Source organism: Stegodyphus dumicola, chromosome 1, assembly GCF_044657685.1.
Source record: "Stegodyphus dumicola isolate Sdum_Otavi_A_Nest chromosome 1, ASM4465768v1".
NCBI lineage: Eukaryota > Metazoa > Arthropoda > Arachnida > Araneae > Eresidae > Stegodyphus > Stegodyphus dumicola.
The window spans coordinates 224,554,312-224,579,686 of record NC_140768.1 but is presented as its reverse complement, the minus strand read 5'-3'; the positions used below and the strand labels follow the sequence as shown (position 1 = coordinate 224,579,686).

The 25,375-nt window shown below is 33.4% G+C and overlaps 1 protein-coding gene across 5 annotated transcripts in view; it reads right to left on the bottom strand.

The window, feature by feature from the left end:
• Positions 1-231: 231 nt before the first annotated feature.
• The window catches only part of LOC118185347 (dachshund homolog 1-like), a 429,013-nt gene continuing 403,869 nt past the window's right edge, over positions 232-25,375 (bottom strand). For all 5 annotated transcript variants that reach the window (XM_085826065.1, XM_085826060.1, XM_085826069.1 and 2 more), the window contains 2 exons: positions 24,516-24,581; positions 232-2,486 (listed from right to left, as the gene is read on the bottom strand). In XM_085826065.1, coding sequence (XP_085682191.1) covers positions 2,467-2,486; positions 24,516-24,581 — 86 coding nt within the window. In that variant the 3' untranslated portion in view covers positions 232-2,466. The remainder of the gene's footprint in view (positions 2,487-24,515; positions 24,582-25,375) is intronic.

Sequence of the window (25,375 nt, the reverse complement as noted above, 5' to 3'; positions counted from 1 at the left end):
AATTTATGTTTTTCTTTACTGAAAATTAAATATGCTCTTTACACAAATCACTTTACACAAATCAATCCACTTAATATTTTGGTAAAGCTCATAAAAAAAATTAATCAAAGCAAAAATGTTAAATACATTGCCGAAGAAGAGTTATTTTTTATGTAACGTATTTGTCTTGTTTCTGAGTGGGAAATAGTGTTTTGTGTAATTCCATTGAAAAAAGACAAAAGGAAAACTGCATCACAGCTGCAAATAACTTTATGAGATACACTTGTTGATATGGGGTTAAGCATAACAATACTGATCTTTAACGCTACAAGATAAAAGGATGTGACAAAAACATTTGAGCAGAATACTACACTTATGAACAAAAAACGCGAACAGAAACACACGAGGCAATAAACTTCATGAGTGCAGAGCTGTAATATTTTTTTTCAATCTCATTTTTTTCATTTTTTTCATATTTTTCTTTTTAGAACAAACACATTGCCCATCTAACAATTATTAGTGACCTTTGTGAAAAAGAGTTTGGACATTTTAATGATATCATCAAAGGCTTTACAATATTATTTACAATATTCTTGTTATTGCATTACACTATATATATATATATATATGTATGTGTGTGTGTGTGTGTGTGTGTGTATGCATGCATTGCTGGTTTATTGACTGGTTATTGACTATTAAAAAGAGATTTGTTTGAAGATTGAAATATGAGTTTAATTATGCATGTGTAGGTATTATATAAAATTTAGATGACCTTAATAATGTACTATTGCTGCATAATTTTTATAATAGATTTTATGATTTTTGAATTAAAAATCTTAATTTTTTATATATATTAGACAGAAATTTTCAACTTAATCGATTATAAACCGTTCGAAATAAATATTCTTGAGAATTGTACTCACTGAAATTTTAATCTTAATGTATTGTTTTGGTTTAACAGATGCGCGAGGTATATTTAATTGTAACCCGTGTTATTTAATATTCTGTTTTAAATTTAAATTTCAGATATAAATTTAAACGTAAATACTTATTTTTCATATAAAAAAAGTTTGCGCCAAGAACATTGCTTTTTATATGCAAGATAAATGGCAAAATAATATTCCCCAGGAATGAATAAAATTTTTCAAATCCAGAATCAATACAACATAATTCTTCGTGAAAAATTAAGTTTCAGTTTATTTAAAATGATTTTAATTTGCACTATCTAAAAAAAGTAAAATATGGCTTTATCAAATAAAGACACCGGGCACTTATTTAATCTAAGATAGGAAAAATACAATGAAAATTTGGAAATTTATTTTTAACTTTTATTTTTTCTCACAATTTTCAAACAAGAATGTGTCAATACAGATTAGTTTACTAAATATCATTTGAAAGATCTTAAATTTTTTTCAAATAATTTATTCTTACACCTTTAAATGGAAATCATATTTGAAACGATATTTAATTTTAAATTAATTTTATCTAAGAATGATTTCAAATCGTTAACTAAGCATCAAAATTGCATTAAATGCATCCATTAAGTTTCTTTAATCTTTAAAAATTAACACTGGTTAAGGAGCATCGATCAAGCATCTTTAATCATGTTCCAGTTTAGAACAGTATTTCGTGTTTGCTTATAAAGTTGTTATTTAAGTAATGAAAGATTGCATTTTACTGGCAGTGAAAATGGCACGAATGAACTTAATTCTTAATTTCTTTACATTACAGCGGATCATGTTCACAATACTTTTATAGCACATTGCAGTCAATAAATAAAACAATTCTCAAAACGTATATAGAAACATGTAAACAAAAATTGCCAAACTCTTTTGCTGAAGGCGCACTAAACGAGACCTTCTACAGTGGTCGTATGTGGTACTTCAAACTGGCAAGTGGTAAGTGTTATAGTAATAATCATAACAGTTTCTTCACACTAATGATGGTTGGGGGATTTGGTGTGCAGAGCACTAGACTCCCTAAAGTGGTCTTTCTATGATAGAGCAACACAAAAAACGTTTTAACAAACAGACGGTGCGCAATCAACAAAGCTCGAGCATTTCAATTGATCGAGCGCCTTGACAAAAACGGGAAGCAACACCAATCTATGGAGTACTGACAAATAGCTTCAAATCACAGAAATAGTTCTCTGTTCTTCGTTTTACAGTCATTATGTATCATGTAATATAATCAAATTCATAAAACACATCAGTCACTGATCAAATTTCACGCCGCTCCAGCTTGTGTGTCCATTTACTTTTCGACTTTTTCGATATGCACTGGGTTTGGATTGGGAGTTCATTTTAACTTTCTGTTTTATAATGTTATGAATGAATTTTTCATTGATCGTAGCATGAAAACAAGTCTGATATGCCGTCCTAAGAATTCTGTTCGAGCCTTATGTTTTCATATCCACTAGATGGCACTGGTATCGGGGCACCGGCCAATAATGATGATGATGTTTATACTGCACACCTTCATATGGTTTTACACAGACATCGGACAATCTGAAATAAAGAAAAAAATTATCAAATACTATGCGTATTACATCGATATTATAATAATATTATGAACTGTTTCGTTATAGAGTAACGTTACTCAAGTCATACTACCGCTTAAGTTGTACTTTCTAAACATTAATCGTAATATCACGCCAATTGCGCCTTTTCCGGGAAAATGAATTACTCCCTAGTCAACCAAATTCTTTCACGTTGTGAAAAGGAAAAAATATCTTTGTGTTCGTTGTTGTAATTAATTGCATAAATAAATTAACTGTGAAAAAGAAAGTTTTACTATAAATGTTTAATTTAAAACGTAGTACGAATTAAGCTGTAGGTAGTATGACTTAGAATGCTGGTTGTCTAAGCATAAATTTCATTAATTTTATCCAAGAGAGTAGACTGTATGAAGTTTTATTCTAATAAATATCAGCAACGATAACACAGGATATTATTACCATACATAATTATTTTTTCATAGATGTTACGATTTATACTTATTTTTTCTTAGGGGGTATACTTACTTACTCAACCTTACCCTATAACATATAATGTAATATGTAATGCAATCGTAATAGTGTCATATGTATCATAATAAACAATTTAATATGTAATGCAATCGTAATAGTGTCTGCCGTATGTATCATATTATATAATGTAATCGTAATAGTGTCATATGTATCATAATATATAATGTAATCGTAATAGTGCCATATGTAGCATAATATATAATGTAATCGTAATAGTGCCATATGTATCATAATATATTATGTAATCGTAATAGTGCCATATGTATCATAATATATAATGTAATATGTAATGTAATTGTAATAGTGTCATATGTATCATAATATGTAATGTAGTATGTATTGATTAATAAGCAACATGACTCCCAATGCAAAGCCCAACTGAAACAATGTGAATGCAAACTGTATAATAGTATTATGCATAACGATGTAGGCAGTGAATCGAATAACGGGTACAATTGGCATGGTCCAGATGACAATTCAATATGCATCCAGTGTATAAAGCCTATCATGTGTATAATTTATCCTGTATAATGCAATACCCGTGTATAACTAATTTCCTGTGAATAATTTAACCCGTATCGTGCTTATAACCCCCTATGTATCATTAATTTTCCCTTATATAATGTAATGCGTACCCAGTGTATAATGATAATATAATGCGAATCCTGTGCAAAATAACACTTTTATAATGTACCAATATAGGGTTTAATAGAAAAGAATTTTAATGTAATAAGTTGATGTGAAGTTAATGTAGTGTTAGGGTAAGGTATTAATTTGATATGTAGTATATAATGCAATGTGTAAATCATGTATCGTAATATATAATGTAATATGAAATGTAATATAAAATGTGCAATATGAAATGTGGACGTGGTGCTGTACTGATTAACCCAAATGGTAAAGGGACAGTGCCGACGTCCTCCGTCGCTTATCGCTTACCCCATTGGACTGACAAGCGAAATATCGCTACGCCTAAAAGTAAAGTCTTACGAAGGTTTTAAATAACATTTTTTATTTAATCTTCAATTGAACATATGGCACAACTGGTGAGTACATTAAAAACATCGCCAATCAAGTTTAAAAGTTTGGAATGATTTAAATTGCGCAATTTTAACGTCGGCTAGCAAATGGCTAAAGCCGGAATCTTGATTAGAAGAACTGGGCAATAGAATGTAAAGCTGCAAGCGTCGCTAGCATTCAAAACCCTTGCCTTAAATACTGTTAACTTCATTTGCATCCTCGTGAAGGCTAACGGAGAGAAGAAGTTATAGTAAAGATCGAAATCATAGGAATTGTTTAATTCGTTAAAATACCTTATAAGCGTTTAAAATATTTAATCACCTAAGATCATTTTAATTACACATTTGCATGATTTCAAAATTTGAAGTTCAGGTTTTTATCATAGAATTCTGACTTCTGGTACTTGATAAGAAATCAGAAATTGATTGCTTTTCTGATTACCCCCCACTCCCCCCCCATGCTGACGCAGAAGAATGTTACCGAGATTCAAAAAGTGAAAGGCTGTTACATAAGAGCCTTTTGTCTCAGGTAATGAAGCACTTACCTAACAGTCAGAAATCAGATTTTAGATTTATCATAAAACGAAATTATATCTGTCTTGTTCATGAATTTTGCTTTTGTGTTACCTACGGTAAAATTCATAAAGAAATATTCATATAAATATATAACAAGCAGAAAATTCAGAAAGGAAAAGTCATGCTCTTTCTTCAAATTAAAAATCAGTGTGAAATATTATGCTCTAAATTCCTATAAGAAGATAACCTGCTCCATCAGCCCAAATGCCTTTTCCAAATACCCAAATTTAGTTATGGTCACAGCTTTCCTCTTGCATGACGGAATTCCATCAGCTCAGCCAATGAGGCGTGAACGGGAAGATATGTAATTAAATTACTTTTAAAAGGTCCACGAGGCGGGCTAACTTTTAGCTCTTCCATCGCGATGCATTTAAACGAAAGCATCCAATTACAACGACGGAGAATTCGATTAGATTAGATGACTTCTCCTCAAAAATGAATTCTTGGTCCATTAAATTATAATCAAATCCTAGGAATTGTCAATCAGCGGGTTCTTTGTGAAGTTATTTTTATGCACTCATTGAAGGTTCTCTGATTTCAAGTTAGATGCAATTTTAATCACGAGCCTTTTATATGAAATAATTAGAAATATTGAATAATATAAGCTCCACTTAAAACTTTAAAGAAATGGCTCAGCATTTATTTGAATAAGAAAATAGTTGTAGAGAGTTAATATTTTAGGAAGTCAAGGATATTGGGTTATGTAGATTTTATAACCAGGTACTTATCATGAAGTTCGGATCTAAAACACTAAGTACAAAAAGCAATGGTTGTTAAATAACAGATACCGATACCATTGGAATCCACCAGTGTTCAAGTCCCTAAAACAGGGAAGCATTGGGCGTTCGTCCAGGTTCGTGTTTCAACGTTCGAGCGAATAGTTGCTTGTATGCTCATAAATTTAAAATTTTAAAACGTAGGTTGCGTTAGCAAGAATGTAGACTTTCATGAGAAAAAACGTGTTAAGTCACGTTTTAACTGCAAATAATTAAGAAGTGTATTATTAGAAACGAGCACAAATGCTCTATTTGTGCATTATATATTTATAGGTTATATATTACCAACAAATATGAAAATGTATTCTCTGAAAAATCATTGCTCAACAATACTAGCAATAAATTATATTAGCATTGTTACTGACAACAAAAAATAACTTAAATAACCCCCATCCTATGGTCCTATAATTGGCTACCTCTGATATAAATAATTATAAATAAAACTAGGCAAAGCTAAATTAAATAAATGAACGTGAATGAAAAGTAAAATAAAATATTCCTAATTAAGTGTAAAATAAATATATCGCATTAAAAAATAACGGCTATATTTTTCACATTTGATATTAGAATTTACAAGTCTATTTAGTTAATTTCAACAAATAAAAGTCTTTCTTTTATGTATATAAATTAATCATATATTTGTCGAGGATGGTGAGAAAAGGTACAGAATATAATTATTTCATTATTTCCCCACGTCCACATCCTCCAAATGTGGGTTAAAGAAATTTAGTACAAATTTGGACAATCCATAAAAGTATATTTATAACTCAAAGATTCTGCACTATTTTGTTTTAATTTACTTCTGAAAACTTTTCACTAGAAACGGATGACCCAGTTTAAAAAGAAGGGGGAGGACAAGAAGTAGCGATGAAAAAAAAAAAAAAAGAGCTCTCACCCCACCGTACGCAAGACTTGTCGCCTGGGGCTTACAATCTATCAAAAAAGAAACCATATAAAAGAAAACGGTTCACTTTTTCACTCTTGACAAGCTTTGAGTCAAAAGACCCTATATTCAAATTACCCGCACCACGTGATGAATGTAATAAGTTCTTGCTTCCTGTGAACCCTTTAGGTACTTCCGTTTCGTCACAATGGTGCCCCGCTCCAAAAGGCGACAAACCCCCTTTTTTGGCTTTGGGCAGTGGCATCAGGGTGGAGGAGAAGCCTCCTAAAGACATGCATGCTTACATTTTGATGCCTTTTTTTAATACATGTAAAGCTATTTTTCTCTACTGCTATCAGAACGTAAACGTGGACAGCTAGTCTATCTTGCGTCTTACAATCTTCTGATAGATATATGTAGTACAAAAACGACATTTTTTATTTGCTTTCATTGCTATAGGGTTTCTGCATGCGCGTTCTCTTACAGCCTATCTCGGGTGGAAAATATATACTTTCTTTTCGAAGAAGAAAACCATAAGAAAAAAAGATGTCACGTCGAGGCATACAGGAAAGCTTGATATTTCGTGTTTACATAAGGTTTGACTATTTCCTTCCATTTATATATACTTTTTTCTTTGCGTATAAAAATGGGAAGGGAAAGATCGTTTCTCCGGGGCTATTAGTCATGCATGCTTTGTTGGAAAAAGCAATTCATGGGCCATTTAAGGCGCACGTCTCTGTCGCTTTTTCGTGATTTAGAGAGGTGTGGACTGCACTGTGTGACAGTGTTCACCTTTTCAAATAGCCCTTTTATACGTACAGTGCGTGTTATGTACATCGAAAGGAGGGACGATATTAGTCTGAAATGTGGGAAAAAGGCTTCCGGTGGCGCATTAAATGTACGATGAGCACCCACTTCATGCCGTTTTACAAGAATATGCATGAAAGAGTTTGCAGTCGTATAATGTGATGCAAATTTTCAGTCTTGGGATGAGCTAGTGTATTGATTTGGTTTTCCATTTAAATTTAACACCTGCTTAACCATTGAATCTTTGCTTCAACTAAGCATTTTTTGGATTGAGAGTGATGGCAAATTTTCTCACTTTTGTCCTTCATCCTGTAATAGTGATTGATTGGTTATAATATTGCAGATTCCTTTTATTTGAAAGTGTAAGTTTCGAATAAATTTTAAAAAGTGTGCTTCCAAAGGGGGCCCGAAGGTAGCACGCAAGCCTAAGTTCATCTTCCATAGCTTCGAAGAGGTTAAAGAAATTTAGAATTATCTTATATTTTTATGTTATTGTTATTATTATTATTATTAATGATGGTTGAATTTCTAATATGTGTAATATTTCACTATGCCTTTTCTGATAATGCACAAAGGGATTAAACATTTTTAAACGCACTATCCAAAACGGAAAGATAGGAATTAATACTCAGAAACTCACTCCCTAAAAGTAAACACCACAGTTTCAGTAGTTTTAATAGGAGAATTGTACCTATGTTTTAAAGATTCCTGCACACATATGCACACGTATTCGAATATTTATTTTTTCTTTTATGTTGTAAAGAAACCGGTTGCCAGAGGCCCGTGTTCAGGGGGAACTTGCCTCTTCTCGTGAGCACTCACAATGTTCTTATTAACTTGTACATTAGATTAGAATAGGTTATTTGAACATAGGTAAGCACACAAGAGCTGAGGGCTTTCTAAGGGAAACTGGTTCGCATTCATATTACACATGGAGAAAATCAGTCATGCAGTCAGCCTATTTGCCCGAGATCTAAACGGAGTCGAATTACCAGCATTCAGTGGTTTTAACCATTTAGCCACTGGTTAGGCTATTAATTTGTATCATACTTTTTAAATTTAAAAATTAAAAAAAGTATCTGAGTAAGAGATTCTAAACTTCTTATGTGTGTGATTTCAAATTTATCTATCTTGTCTTACATTCGAGATTATTAGATGCGAAAAAATGCAAAAATTTTCTTAAACTAACCCTTGTATATTATGTCTAAATGCCTTGAACCAAAATATACACTGAGACTTGCACCAACAAATATCTTAAACTGGACTTTTTATGAACAAAATCTTTTTTTTTTTCCCCCTTTTTTTTTTTTTTTTTTTTTTTCTAATCTTTGAATAAACTCTGCAAAGGTTTTTGACGCCAGCGAATCGGGAACGAGAACTATAAGGTATTTCTCCCGCCTTCTTAGCATGCCTTCGTGGTGTAATGGTCAGCACACTCGGCGCGTATTCGAGAAGTCCTAAGTTCGAGACCCGGCGAGAGCATACCTCATTTTTTATGTCTCTTGCTTCGAAATAACCTAATGTCTCTACAGAATAAAATATAATAGAATAATTTGAGTGTAGCTAAAATAAAGAATTGACAGGTTCAATATTTAAAGTTCTATAATTTTGCAACAAAAGCAAATAAAATGGCATTAAACGTATGTGGCTCTGCGTGTCAGTATTTCGGGCATTCCGAAATTCGTTGGAAAAAAGGCTTAAATATGTTTTAACTAAACAGGAACATTTCTTCTCCAAGCCACATAGTAAGATTCTTGAAAAAGTGTATTTGTTTTCAAAGTATAAGTTCGCATGCTCTTTAGTTAGCTGATTTTTTTTTTAAAGACGAATGGAAAAGCAAAATCTTTTTTGCAAATTCAGAAACACTTACAAAATTTTAATCGAGACTTAGACAAATGAATTTATTACACAAGTAATCCGTCATACAGGCGTATTAGGTACATAAAACGACAAAAGTCAGTTTGCGAGGGTCAATCCCCCTTTCATGATGCAGTAGATTATTCTGAAAATGGCGAAGTCTTTGAAGGATTTTTTATTAAAACAGCAAAAAGACTTGTATTTTTATTCTTATATTAAGCTTGTGTCTAAAATATCACCAGCATCGATAAATCATTTGATTTAAAGTTATAAGACACTTGGTTGTTTTCTAAAAGATTAAAAAATTGCTTAAAAATATACATGTAAATCGAAGAAAACCATCAAAAGTTGTTGAAGTTCTGAAGGCAGCGATTATGACGGAGATGTATCAAATGTAACTATAATCACATTCACCTGATTCTTGGAATTTATTTGAGCAATTTTATTTTCTTCAAAGAAGGGATTTAATTATTATTTATCTACTATTATTTAGCGTTTAGTATTCATGGCTTTGCGACCTCATTAAAAGCGTTTTATATTCTCTCGACAAGTGACAGAGTCAATTCTTATATGACACACCTCTCTGCCTATTTAGCACCTCATGTGATCCGGCACCCATCTTTCACGGCAGACGTAAATTTCCGTTCTTTTCAGCAAATGTCCCCGATTATCACGAGTCAATATATCGGGTCATTACACCTTTTTTACCAAACTTAAAATATAAAGCCCACCACGCCCTTCACCAACTGAAAAAGGAGGAAGACCAAGTCGGGGCAAATAATTCTTAGTTCCGGAACGCTCTAACAATTAGCAATTATTTTGGGCCCTCAACACTTCACTCTGGGGCAATCCTTCATTTGCCCCCACCTCCGGATCAAAAGGGCTTTGGAAAACCCACCCCTCCACTGAAAATAGATGTCGAGAAACAATGGGCTCTGACGGGAATTTTGGGCAACAGGAGTTGGGAATGAGTTGTATTTGAGGGGACGGGAACTAACTGAAAAGGAGAGCAAATCCTCTCAGGTGATTCAAATACAAAAAAGGGACTGTCACGCAAAATAAGCATCATTTCGCTATTTCAGTTCATGGATATTTCAACGTTAATTTAGATCATTTGCATAAATTTGAGTAGATTATGCTATAAGAATTTAAAAAATGTCCTTTTCTGCACGTACGCCTTCTCCCACAAAACAAATGCAAAAATTCAAAATTCGAGTCTTTAATGAAGTCATTTTCATCTTATGGTGGATTGCTTAATATTCGACTGGCATGCCAACAATTGCAAACTTAAGTTATATATGTTTGAGTGCAAACGTAAAGCAGGCACTTGAGAAGGACACACACACACGCATATATATATATATATATATATGAGTGGACATTTTATTTCAACTGCAGCGGGATCTGACTCAGCCAAATGCAAAATCAAAGAGAGCACTATCTCTCCATAGGAGATTTGTCAAGTGATATTGCAAAGATATAATCTCCAGTTAGAGATTCAACTTAGGAATCTATCTACCGAGGATGAGCAGGACACTGCAGCTTTAGAAAAGTTGGTAGTAATTTTCTCATAATGTTAATTTCAAGTATGATTTTGATTTTCCTTTTGAATATGAACTTTATTTGAGATTTGTCTAAGCAGTTCTTTTAGTTTTAAAAATATAAAGAAATCCGAAGTAACGAACTGTCGTACACTTTTTTAAGTAATTTCCCAAGTAATATGGTTAGAAATGTAATAACATGGTCTGTCATCTTTATTGTTTTCTAACGTGTCAGACACACAAGTAAAAGTAAGGAACAGTTCATTAAGGCATATTCTCAGACTATATGTAAATTATATTCTCATTCATGCGCATTAAGGAACTGACTGCAGTCCTGGGACATAGATCCTGGACATTAAGACTGTCCGCGGAGTGCATTAACTGCAGTCTTGGGCATTAAAACTAACTCCAGTAACTTATAAATATGTTTAAGTCATATTTTCACGTGCATTAAGACTAACTGAGTCCAGAGCGCAACATTCTTTCAATGATTTCCAAAGCCAATATTTGATTTTTTTCATAAAAGAAACAAAGACTTATACAATTTTTGGAACTTTGGGCCTGTGCCTGAGTCTAAGCAGTAATCAGGCTCAGCAAATTCTTCTGTCTTCGAGTTTAATCGCTGGAAACGAAAGACAAAACTTGTATATCAGTATTAGTTCCATTGCCTGGTATGAATAAATCTAGAAAAAAAAAATGTTGATAAGCGCATGAGAATTTTCTGTCATGCACATGTTGCTTATATAATGGATTTTAAAAGAAAAATTGCTCTTATTAACTTTGCATAAGCGGGAATTGGAAAATTCAATACAGTCAGAATAATTTTCAAAGAGATCAAGAAACTACAAATCAAGAAACTACCAGTGGTTAGAAATTTATGCGTTTTAGCTCTTAATAACCGTGCTACATCTGGAAATTTACGTTATTTTCTAAACTCTCATAAAAAATTCAAATTTTATATCAAGTTTATAAATTTTCAACAATGATATCAGTGCAAAATAATGCTTGAAACTTGTTAAAATTATAGCATAAGATTTTTCCAATGATTTTAATCATACAGATGTTACTTCATGATCTCAGGGATTACGTGCGACTACCAAGTGACTGAATTACGTTCATTTTTGTCTTAAAATAGCAACTCCAACGCATAAGAAATTTAGAACGAAATGCTTCGGTTTACTTTAACTAGTCAGGTTTCATAATCATATAAATTCAATAAGATTTTGCCTCATTGATAATTAAAGAAAACTTGGGTGCTTATAATTAAAAGAAAAAAAACACGCTGTGGAAATTTCGAGAGTAAAATAAAAGGAATCATATAGTTGTATTCCTTATTCCCTCAATATCTATTCCGAAATTTCGTATTTATGTTAATAACTGGTATGGATGCGCAAAATTGTAATACCATCAAAAAATGTGTTAAAAGACTATAAAAATACGTATTTTCGTTTGAGTACAACCCCTTCGCTCTATTCCTAAGGCGTTTAATTAACTATCCGTATTAATATTCCGAGCGCCCGACTTTGCTTTTCCATAGCATTTTACCGTACTCAGAGTGTGATAGATTGCATTGACAAGTTACATACTGAATTAGCAGCCGGCAACATTCGCTGCCCATTTGGAAGATAAAACGCACACCGAGATTAACGAAAGCAAGTTTAACGCGCCTCATATATCAGATAAAAGCAGCGAAAAATAGTCTCCATTTCTCAGCCGTTTTATAGCCTTTTTCCTAGCCCATAAATTCCGGCATTGTTTCCGGACAGGCAGCTGTCCGAATTTCGGAAATCGGTACGAATTCTGAATTAAAAATAAGCTGTCCCTCATTTTTACGGCTCTTCTTTTCTTTTGACCTCAACTTTCAACTTTGCGAAGATTTAAAAATGTTATTAGATGGACCTGTGATTTAATAGTGAAAGTGCCGTGCGAGGCAGTGAAATGTTGCATATATTTTTTTTTAACTTGTAATTTATAAGGATTTCCAGACTGAAGAATTCATTAAACTCATGCGGAAAGTAAAGATTATAATCCTTGGCTACTTCAGAACTTTCCGTAATGAAGGAGAAACACTGACGAATATAAATTGTTGCTTAATAAGTCGGATTCTTTAAGTGATTATTTATCATACCTGAAGAGAAAAAGTTACGAATTTCTTTTAGTTTTTTACATGTATCGCGAAATTGAACTTCTTACTATTAAAACTGCTAAAATCTGAACCGAACGTTTAAAAATTATCTATTATTATAAATATTAAAATTTTATAGAATTTTTAACACCCTCATGAAATAATTAGATAGAAATACAAACATAAAATAAATATAAAGAATGAAGTATCGAATAATTTCTAATAATTACGTAGTTAAATCGAATAAATGTGGAACAGAATTAAAAATAATGCCAAAAGGATATTTAAGATTGATTTATCAAGCTGTTTCCAGGAAGGTAGACCTTGATCAAATTAATCTTTAGCCACATTTATAAATTTACAAATATATATATATATATATATATATATATATATCCGCTACTATAAACTTACTCTTGCCAGATTCTTTTAGGCTAATACTGTAGGTTTGGTTTATATAACTATGGCAAAGCACTCAAAGGTTATCTGTCTAGGAAAAGGAGTGACTTCGTGGAGGACTTTCAAAGGGAAACTTCCTCGTATACACGTTGCACACTGGAAAAATCACGAAAACGTCCATTCAGCATGCCCATTCGCCGTGATTCAAACCTCGAAACAAACTACCAGTGTTAAACGACTTTACCGTTTGGCCTCTGATGGGCCTAGGATACTGTAGGTAACGATAAAAGAAATCAGGAAAATTTTGTATACTATTCTGCTCTCCTTAAAAAGTAGGGCAAATTAAATCAGATCAATTCTTATGCAATTAGATATTTCTTCACTAGGATGGTAAATCATTCCTCTTTTATCTAAAGTCACTAAGCCAAAGAAATAATAAAATATAAATAAATAAATAAACGAATAAATGTTAAAGTTTAAAAAATTGAAAAATAAACAAATAAATGTTTAAATTTAAAAAAGAGCTAAAAAATAAACAAATAAAGATTTAAATTAAAAAATAATTGAAAATTAAACAAATAAATAAAAAACAAATAAAACTTAAAAAAATTAAATCTAAACAAATAAATTATTCCTAGGCCACAAAGCTCAAAAACAAGAAATAGGCCATAACACTCTGAAATCCAACAACCTTAATACGTTGCGTTTTCCCAAGCATAAAGACAAACATACAGGTTGACGTTCTATCGTATTTGCATAGTACTTCATGAACAAAAGGACTGGTTTGTTTTTCCTTAAAAACTGTTCTTAGTACCATATAGTATAAATACAGCGTTTTTGCATTGTTTAATCACTTTTTCGTGCGACTGCAGTTCAGTGGATAAGACAGGTGGATACAGGATACGGATTGGAATTCCAGGCGAATAGTCATGAACGTTTTCATGCTTTTCTCCTTGGGGAAATAAAAGGTACCTTTCCTTAGATAATCACTCACAAAGTATTCTTTCCCTTCAGGGTAACAGCCCTTGCGTACGCTGCCATTTTCAAATACAGAAATATTACCATCTCTTCTTGAGCAGATAAAAATGTTAAACTCCTTTTGCTTTCATGCATAACAGATTGAAAGAAAGTGCACCATAAATGTACAATGTAGCATACAATTCATCTTATTATAATTTTATTAAACTGGTAATCTTTAACTGTGCTATGAAATTTTACCCTATTTATTATATGTATAACATATACCTCTTTATATGTAGCATTAGTTATTACCCGCGGTTTATTGTACTGGCGGTAGCCCTTGGATTATATTATTCGTCAAATAAGCACACTACTGTAATTTTATCTTTTAAAATTAAAACAGTTAGTCAGTATTTACAAGCTGTAACATTATCTTGGTAGAGATAATGTGATATGTTTTAGTCTTAAATTAATGAGACTAAATGTAAAGCGCTTCCGTGGTTTAAGTGATGACCATTTTAATTTGCCTCAGACAACCATCCTCTGAAGGACCTAATTCAAACAACTTACTCAAAGTAGATAGGTACAAGCTCGGTATAAGATTTCATTTAGTTTATTAACCAGTTATTTTATGTTAGTGTGCTTTACTGCCGTTCTCGTTTCCCATTTTCCTGCTAGAATGTAAATTTCTAGCTCGCGTGCATTCAAATGTAGTAGAAACGAGCAGTATTTAAAGGAAGATTTTTTTAGAAAGTAGAATTAGAGCGTGATCAACCTGCTGAAGGCCACGCTGCTAATTTCATTTTCTCAAGTCATTTTCTTAAGTATTCTGCAGCGTTATTATTCTCGCCGATAGGTTTGTCACTCCGACTTAGGTGACAGCCAACTTGCACGTTTCTGTATCTGCGTAGCCGTTAAGCTAACTTACATTTCTTCCCTCCGAGCGTTATAGGCTCAGTCGTGAAATTTCAGAGTTCCTCAAAATGTCATGAACAAATGTCATTTTCTTGATTATGATCAAAAAACGACTCTCTGCCTTTGTACCTTGATTCCTTTTCTTCCAATATACATCCAACCCGAAGTCGGATACATGAAAAGTTGACAGAAATTTTCATGTGTGATGAATACGAAAGCCACCCTTCTATACGGAATTTTCCGTCCATAACGCTTTTTTATTTAAGCCATAAATGCTGAGTATTCTGTAAGCACGAGTAATTCTTCTGTTAACTTTTATTTGAATTGAATAAAAGGGTCCTTTACACACTTTTTCAGTCTCTGTTGTACTTTACAAGACTGATAATTCACTCAAACTCTTAGATATTTCGGACATTTGATGCTACCAAAGAACACGAGAGTTCATAACGGTATTTTCTTTCTTTACGCTATCAGTGCGGCGAGAAATCCCAGCAGATTTTTCAAGTTTCGGGCAAAACTTCCTTTAACAATATTTTTAACAATTTGTTAAAGAAAGAGTATCCTACAGCCTGAGGAATAGATTTTGTAAAATAGTTATTCAATCAAAAGTGAGATTTTATGTCATATTTTATGCCAATCGGCAATACGCAGGTGTGCAAATTAACTCTGTTCCCAACATAGCAGCAGTGACTTGGAAAAGCGAGTGATTCAAATTTAGACTTCTATAAACAAAAGTTAAAAACTTAAAAATTAAAAATATTATAATCAAATTTAACCTTGACGGTCAGTTTGCGAATTGATTTAATTCTTCATGAAGTACCGAGCTTTCAATGGATAACTCAATGAAAATATCGTAATAAAAAGTATTTTGCCCCAAAAGTCTTAAAGTTATCAATGAAACTCTGGCATAATAAATCGCAAACCGCCTTTTCCGCGCACATTAACACATTCTAATACAATAAAGCCTCGAGATATGTATCTTTCATTTTATTTTTGTCAACAACAAAAGCAAAACATTTCACTTAAAAATTCTTTGCATCATTAAGGGATACGTTACTTAGTAGCAGAAACTTAGTGCATCATGCCTTTAAATATACGAGAATTAAAGCAAAAAATATCAGAGTTTGCATCCATCCCCAAGTAAAAGTGGTAATTTGAACGGAATATGAATTTTACAGAAAGAAAAAAAAAATAAAATGATAAAATGTAAGGGAGGGAAAGGGATGACGTATCAGGGGTTCCACAGCCGCCGCGACTGAATTGTCGATTTGCTCGTTACGAAGAAGGAACTGTCATTAGTAGTGGTACAAGCCCAAAGAAATCTGGTCCTACGGAACATTAAGCAATTTTTCTCCTGATGAAATTTCGCAAACTCATTGCCGATTCTTAATGCGCTACAGAATCGATGCAGATATAAGAAATCTGCCACGGTTGTGAGTTGTTACTTTCTTTTTTATCATTGTTGCTACTTTATTTCATTTCTTCCTCCCGACCCTTGCACAGAGTAGCAGAAAGAGACGGCCGTATCTAAACCTTCTGCAGAAGTTTCCATTTTCATTTCAAAGTTAATGACTGCAGTAAGTGCCATAACAAAAAATTAGTGTGATTTGTGTCACAATGGTATGGATTTACTGAAAATGCTTCAGTTTAATGGAGGAGCTTTAAATAAATGCTGCAGAAAAATCTATCTGTAAAAGCCGAATAATTACAATCTTATCAAAGCTGGCAAAACTAAGTAGCATGTCTTGAAAAGTCCGAAACACGTTCTGTCTTACAATCCAAAAACCTCAGCTTAAATACTTACTTACAGCTTAAATACATTTCTGACGAGGAAATGGAAAGGAGAAGTTATCATAAAGACTGAATTTATAAATAACTGGTTAATTTAAATAATAATTTCTACAGATGTATAATTTAAGCAGACTAAAGAATAATTTTGAATTCCAGAATTCTCTTTGCTTAAGAAAATAATAGACAGACAAATGTCACAGTTCACTATTAAATCAAAATTCTGAAGTAATTCATTTTTACTGTCTTATTTTAATTTAATATCCAGAAAGTAAAGTTACAGACATTTCATTAACAAGGTTAAAAACATTAAGAAGCTTTTCCCTTCTGTGCTACAAAGCACAAATCTTCTACAAAGCTTCTACAAGCTTCTGTCTACAAAGCACATAAAATATGACGTCATAAAAGTTAACTATGTATAGAATTGCTAAAATTTGAGTAAATGCAACTTTAACTAGCCCCATTTTATTTCTATATCTTCGTAAGTTAGTCGTAATACCATATCAAGTCATATTCCAATCTACAATACCTGTATGGCCACTAAGGTTACGAAACACTAATAACTTGTTCTAGGTATTGGCTTCTGAAGTTGATAAATCTAGGTGAATTGCCATTTTAAAAACCATTTAAGCCATTTTTTTCTGTGTAGAAAGTTAAGATTAGGAATTGCTCTTTATATTATCCCCTCCATATGCATCCTTTTCTAGATAAATAACCCTTCAGAAATTTATCTAAATTAGAAAGCTAATTTAAAAAGCTAAACTAATCTAACCTAACTACAAATAGAATTTCAAGAAAAAAGACAATAATACTCTTACAGTTTTTTTTTTTTTAATTTTATTTTCAGCATAAACTATGTTCAGACTCCGTACAGACGTAGAGAGAACTGTCGCTGTGTCTGAAAATATCTGTAAAGTCTTAAGGAGATTTAACAAACCTTTTCATTATTATTTTTTTTTATCGAATGGCGGACACTTGCCTTTTTTCAGCATTGGCCGCTCCTAAGGCCAGAAGTGGTGGCCATTTTTGTTGAGAAGGCACCTAATAGGCGGCCACCGTTACCTCCTATGAGGTAACAGACAATTTACACCCATGCCTTCTCTGAGTTTCGAACTCGAGCCCTTTGGTATCGCACTCGGCTTCCTTAACCACTATACCATCTGGGCGGCACATTCTTATTAAATTAGAACTGGAACATAGATGCACGTATTGTACTTGACAAAATCAGGACAGGACAGGACTAAGTGTGATAAGCACCAACACATCACCATGTTAGAACTGGTGTCACTCCTTCACACTAACCGTCTTGGGGCCCACCAGCGGCCGAGCGGTAAAGTCGCTGAACACTGGTAGTTCGGTACGAAGTTTGAATTTCGCGAACGGGCTGGTTGCATGGGCGTTTTCGTGGTTTTCCCCATGTGTAACGTGTATATGAGCCAGTTTCCCTTAGAAAGCCCTCCACGAAGGCATTCCTCCACTTAGGCAGATAGCCCTCGAGGCTTTGCCATAATCACAAACACACACTAACCGTCTTGAGAAGAGCACCTCCGCAGGGCGCACGTACGCCATCGGTGTTACTTGAAAAGTTATCATTATTGCATACAGAACTTGTGGTACTGAGCATGGCTGGGAGATACAGTTGCTGATGACAATGCCATTACAATAGAATACCATACATTACAGTTGATGGTGAAATATAAATATAAGTATATTGGCACAAATAAACAAATAGAATTGAATGGAAAAACATTAAACATAATTATCTTGGTTAAGTTATTGTGATAAATCAGCAAGCCACTTTTAGTGATCTAACTTAAAATAACAGTCAATTTCAAGATTTGAAACTAAGTCTAGTAGCCAAAGGCCTACCAGCGGCTGAGCGGTAAAGTCGCTGAACACTGGTAATTTGGTCAGAGTTCCGAATCCCGGGAATGGGCTGGTTACATGGGCGTTTTCGTGATTTTCCCCATGTGTAACATGTATAAGAGTTATTTCCCTTAGAAAGTCCTCAACGAAAGCTTCCCTCTCCTTAGGCCGATAACCCTCGAGTGTTTTGCAATAATCAAATACTCGAAGACCACCAAAGATTACACAACTGATGTAATGCAAAGTTGGCTCAAACTTCTCACCAGCGTAAGATTTTAAATATGGGCAACTGTAATGCAAACCCAGAGAATTTAATCTTGTCAGAACTAGCGAAACCTAGTAACGTGGCCTCGAGAAGCAGAAACACGCTCTATCTTACAGTCTAACGACCTCGTCTTAAATATATGAAACTATATTGCATTTTGGTAGGGTTTGGGTTTGGTTTGTTTGTTTGATTTTGGCAAGATACTCAAATATTAGGAGCTGAAGCATATTTTTTGAAAGAGGAAAGAGGTGCTCTGATGGGAGTGTACGTAATTCAGAATTTTAGCATAAAGCACTCGTTGTGAACGCTTTTTTTCTTACCCTAGCTCTTTTGATTAGCTTTCTAACTAGTGGTGTAATTGACAAAAAAAATTAACAATATTTTTTATTCGCTTTTAAAATATTTAAGAGCACTCTTTTTTTCACTAATTGAAAATTCATCTTTGTTATCTTAAACTACACGCAATGTCAGAAGGGTACTTTTAGGAGCTATTAAAAGGCTGTAAACATTGCTCCCGGTGGTATTCTAAATCTCTCAGAAATCTCGTAGTTAGAAAATGATAGGAACTCCTTTCGGTACTTCGGTTAATTATTTATTTACTCATAAACGTAGGACATTCCTCTACAAATTATTACCTTACTTTGATTAACAAACAAACGCAATGCAAATATTTTTTTTTTATTTTATTACATTATGCCTCTTGTAGAAAAAGAATATTTCCAATATAAATGATAATTTTCGAAGCAAATTATTTACCGTCAGATGAACAGCTGAACTGCATTTAAGACATTAATCTTAAGCAAATTATTTGTAAAAATCTTATTAAGCACTTTCCTCAATTAACTTTCAAATCAGAAATATTAATTCCTAATCAAATTCATTTTAATAAGAGTTGGCCGTTCATAAAAAATAATAATAAATACAAAAATATGTTTTATATTTCATCAGTAAAGACCTTTTAAAAGTTCATAAATTTCATACATATATTTCTTGAAACATAGTTATTCACATAAAACGACATATTCTTGATTACTGGGAATATTTTTCTCAAGGATAAAATAAGATAAAGTTTCTTTATTTAGGCTTAAAAGCTTCTGACTTCACATTTTATAATTTTATTTTTATAAACCGTTCTTTCGTTTCCCATTTTAATTTGAATGAATGTTGTTATTTCTTATTAAAATCTATAAATAACTACAGTAATGCTTGACTTATGCATGTATATATAAAATTAATAGGCAAAAAATTATTTGATTTACAAACTCTAAAAATAAACACCTAAAAATAAAACGAAAAGTAAGTCGCATTAAAATTTTGGTTATATATATATATGACTGAACAAATGATGGACGTCAACATGAAATATCATTTGTGTATCTCGCAAAACTTGCTCGAAGATTTAACTGGAAAACGATTAAATATGACATTTCTGTCACACTGTTTCAGTGTATTTACTACTTACTGTAGGGCTTTAAGCTGATTTTTTTTCCTTCCAGTACTACCGCCAACTGACTAACTTATCTGTCATCTTTAAGAGCTGAGTGGCAAGATGTTCAACCTAATGTCTCCCCAATTGTTCTTCCCCGTACAAACCCTCCGTCGTTTCCATACATTGTATGACGCATAAGATCGGTGATATGATTAATGAGCTCCTGTAGTGAGTCTGGCCGTCAGAATGGTGGCAAGCGTGTGATCGCCGAATGCTGCAACGGCCACGTCAAGAATGATTCGGATATATCCGTGTCCGTTGCATGTCAGGATACCTTTTGTTAAGGGCGGAAAAGCCCTTTCATCGTCATCGCACGGCATCTACTTGATGGTGGATGAAGATGGTGGTATATGGGGTTAAGACTGTGTCTTTTGCAACTGTGATGCAAAGCAGGAGACTTACCATCTATGGTCGCTGTTCTGGAGACAATGTGTACAATAGCTTCGTAATCGTGGGATACAATGCATAAGTTCTCGATGTCAATATTAGCATGAAAACAAGTATGATCATGAAGAGTAAATAATAAGTAGTTTAACTACTTTATCTACTTGTTGAGGGTCGTATTGAAATAAAATAATAACTTAATATGGAAAAGAATGTATGTTAAATAATAAACACTTTTACAGCTTAGTCGTTTTTTTTTTCACTCCATAACACTTGTATCCAATTAAAACGAACTGAGGAGCCACCAAATGATAAAATTTATAATCACAGAGCTAAATTTTTGTTTTTATAGCCGTGTTTTATGCTTAAATATGAAAATACACATATTATTAATAACCTCACTCAAACGCCAGTGATTATGCTTGTAATTTGAGAGAAAAAGGTCTTTGAAAAATCTCTCGAAATGTCATTTAATGTGAATGAATTTGAGAAATTGTCTTAGCAGTAAACCACATCCTCTCCGGTCTGAATCTTAAGAATATTTAATAGTGCCGCATTAGATGATTTCTTCTTCGATTATTTTGATTTGATAATTGTCATTCCAGAAAAGATTGTTTGTCAAAAAAAATATGAGTATTATCGAACACGACTCGTAGCTTGCTAGCCCCCTGTTTTTTTTTTTTTTTTTTTTTTTTTTTTTTTTTTTTTTTCAGAACAGGCCAACATTATTTGAGGAGTAATTGCCTCGTATTGAAACCACATTTTTACTTTCTGTTTAGTGTTAAGGCATACTGAAGTTCAGCAAGCGTAAAATGCATGTCTTCTGGGTGGTATTCTTAGAAGCATTCTTGATAACTATAAATGCTGAATCTATGAAAGTTTTCATTGTATGAAACTTTTTCTTTTGTCGTATTTATTGCAAATCCTCTCGATTTTAAATATAATTTAATGGTAAAAACCTACCCCATAGTTCTGACAAAATGAAAATAAAGACAGATGTTCATTTTTTAGCAATAGTAAAGCAATTAAAGTCTTTTTAACTGTCGAAAGTTTAACGCTTAAATAACAATTCTAAGTATCTTAATTTCGATTAGCCTTTTCATTTCAGGGTCCCAGGCCGAAGAATTATTCCCCTCCTGCTAATTAAGGCATAAAAGCCGTTTGTGGAATCTTTGATTAATGGCCGCGTATTATTAGAAAAGGCCGAGAAATTTCGAGAAACGCGCAGCAGTTGGAAAATCCAACTCGCGCCTCAAGATTTTGGGTCGGGAGGAGAAATTCCCTTAATAGTTCACTGGTGATTACTCAGTCCCTTCGAAATGGGCGAATACAGAATGAGGAATGCGACAAGTGTCCACACCACGTGACACAGCCCATTTGTTAGAAGAGGGCAGAAATCTTTATTAATAATCTGGAGAAAATGATCGGGGTGCTGATGCAAGGAGTGTAGAGAGGATAGTTGTTCTGCGAAGAAGTTCTTTGTTGGATGGCGAGAATTCACGAGGTTGCTAATTGCAGTTGCATGAGGATACTGCATAAATGTGTACAAGCGTTTCAAAGAAAGCATTGTGTATATTTCAAGCTACGGTCATCTAAACGAAATGGCTGCGGAGCCTTATATTTCAGTGATTACAATTAGAGTGATTGATAAAAGGGGCTGCAACCTAATCTCGAAAAGTTGTTTACGGTATTTCGATTCATCCTCTACAGAAATGTAGCGAAATACCAAAAACTACGCTTGTCTCAAAAGACTGCCTGATTTCTAAATGATACTTTACCAAAAAATACATTAGGTTACAGATCTGTTATATAAGTCCCAAGGAAAATTATTATAATATATTAGCGAAATTATTATCCTTCTTGCGAAAGTTGTAATAATACAAAACAATTCCAGGTTTTGAAACTAAAATTTACAACTAAAAATTACAGAAAAAAAAATACCACGTGATTTGTATATAACGAATTATTTTCTTTTTGTTTAAAAAAATGAATACTATTTTAAAAAGCATTCGTGAGCTAAATGCTCATTACATTTCAGAGGTTAAATAATTAGAAACTTATCTAGCAAACATTTAACGCAAAGTTCCATTTGGTGAATACACTACAATGTAAACCTTTTCTAAAAATCTGCAAACTAAAAACGTTTTTATGATAGTTTTATACGGTTTAAAATATAATTTACTTTAATTAATAAAGTTAGTGAATCATATGACAAATATTTTAATTCTAAAATAGTAAAATATGATAATAAGGAATAATGTGAAACATAAAATTTTCAGCTTTGTCTTCTTAGAAAAATTAGTAAGGATTTATTTAGTTTCACTAACCAGTTACTTTATGTCAATTTGCTTTTGAATCCTTTTCTTTCCCATTTTCCTGCCAGAATATAAATTTCTAGCTCGTGTGCGTTCAGATGAGATAGAAAGGAGATAGTATAGTTCGACCACCTCATCCGCGACCACGAGCGCAAACACGCATGCGCCATTCGGACCGAATTATTCTCAAAATAGGGCGAAAGGATGGGGACATTCTTTCCCTCCAGCATAACTCTTTTCGGAGAAGAGAAGACCTTTCACGTCGCAGCAAGTAATACCGCCCCTTTTGGACGAATCTATGGGTTTTGGCAGAATGCCAACCAGGGTTGCGCTATAGACGGTCGAAATATACTTAAAAGCAGATTTTTAGAGGGTAGAATTAGAGCGGTTGAGGATCACTTTGCTAATTCGTCTCTCTTAAGAGTAGTATTCTGCGGCGTTGCGTTATTCTCGCCATTTAGGCTTGTCACGCTGACTTTGAGTCAGACCCAACTTGCGATGCTGAGCAGGGTCAAACTAAAGGCTGATTTTTTTTTTTTTCGTGGCATAGTAATATTTAACGTTTGGACGCCAGTATGAATTTTTGTCCTCTGTAGAAGCATCAAAAATACGAAACTTCTAAGACCTGAAGTGAATTATCACTATTTCTTGTAAGGTACCACAGTGACTGAGAAAGGGTGTAAAAGGCTCTTTTATTGAACTCAAATAAAAGTTACATAGAAGAAAACGACCATGCTTAGAGAATAGCCAGCATTAATGGCTTGAATAAACAATAATGAATTTGTCTTAAATAAGTAAATATAAGCTAGCCCAAAGACTACACAGATAAAGAAACGCGCAAGTTGGCCTTGATCTAAAGTCCGCATGACAAGCCTAAATGACGAGAATAATAATGAAACGCCTCAGAATATAGCTTTCAAGAAAATCAAATTTGCAACGTGGCCTTCAGCAGACGGAACACGCTCTGATTCTATAAGACCTTCCTTTAAATACTACTTTCTGCCTCATTTGAATACACGCCAGCTGGAAATTTACATTTTGGCAGGAACATGGAAAACGAGAAGAGCAGAATAGCAGATTAACATAAAATAGCTGGTTAATCAAACTAAATGAATCCTTACAAAATACCGACGTTAAAATGAAATCGAGGTAAACTTTCAGTTAAACGAAAAACATTAAATATTCTTAAATTACTATTAGGCCTATACGATGGCTTATATATAGAGTAGGCCGTCTGTGATACAGTATATCAGTCAGGATTTAGTTTCGCAGTTAGACTGCAGGTAGAACGGATATTACTCTATGTGCTATTTTACTATTAACGCGTCTGCTAACGTTGCTAAGATGAAGCATTCTGGTTGAAATTAAGAAAAATTGAAGTCTTTTGATGTTCATTCACAGATGTCTATGAGAGCTAATGCACAAAATGATTTCTTTTTATTGTGAAATTTTATCCAAATATACGGAAATTGTTTTCATGGGATGACAGATGAATGATGGATGCATTTCTGCGCTCAAAAAAAAATAGAGAGAGGATACTGACCTTGCATTTTATGCTCCGCTTCTGCCCTTGCGTTCCTCTCCCTTTCGAGTTCCTGGGCCAGGGATTCTGCAACAGATGGAAAGGACAGTCAGCAATTGCACGATCAATAAATCTTTTTATTCAAAACAATTTTTTTATGATTAATGAGCATGCAAATCTTAAAAGGAAACTAAGGTTAAAGACTTATCTGAAGATACATACCGTATACTTCGTATAACGCGCACAGGTGTATAACGCCCACTTATAATTTCAAACTATACTTTTTAAACTTTTAGACATATCCGCCGTTTAACGCGCACCCTTTTCTTTGCGAAGAAATGCGAAAGATGCACGTGCAAAGCTCTTATTTTTTAAGAACTCTTCTTCTATTTCTCTATTTTTTTAAGAACTCTTTTTACTCTTCGTTTACTCGAAGATTTTTACCAGGCCTTCGAACAATGGTATACTGGATTTACAATCGATAAGGAGTGATGTGTGATTGATGCGAAAGGCACAAAACCGGTTTACATAAAACAACATGTCACGAAAAGTCTCACCTCGTCGTAGTGCTTTCTAGCTTAGCGGACGGTACAAAAATTAAAACCTATGGTTATTTTAAATAGAAAGACAAAGCCAAAATGTTCCAAATGCTGTTTTCATTCATGTTCAGGAGAAAGTATGTATGGACGCAAACAGCGTGAAACTATGCATAGGAAAGGTTTGGCAAAAGCACACTGTTGATTTACAGAAAGCATTTCAGTCTGGAACATGTTCAAATCCCATTTAACGAATTATACGAAGAAAATGGTGGAAGAGTGTAATACTGACATTTATATTAGCTGTTATTCCAGGTGGATTAACCCCGTTAGTTCAGCCTTTAG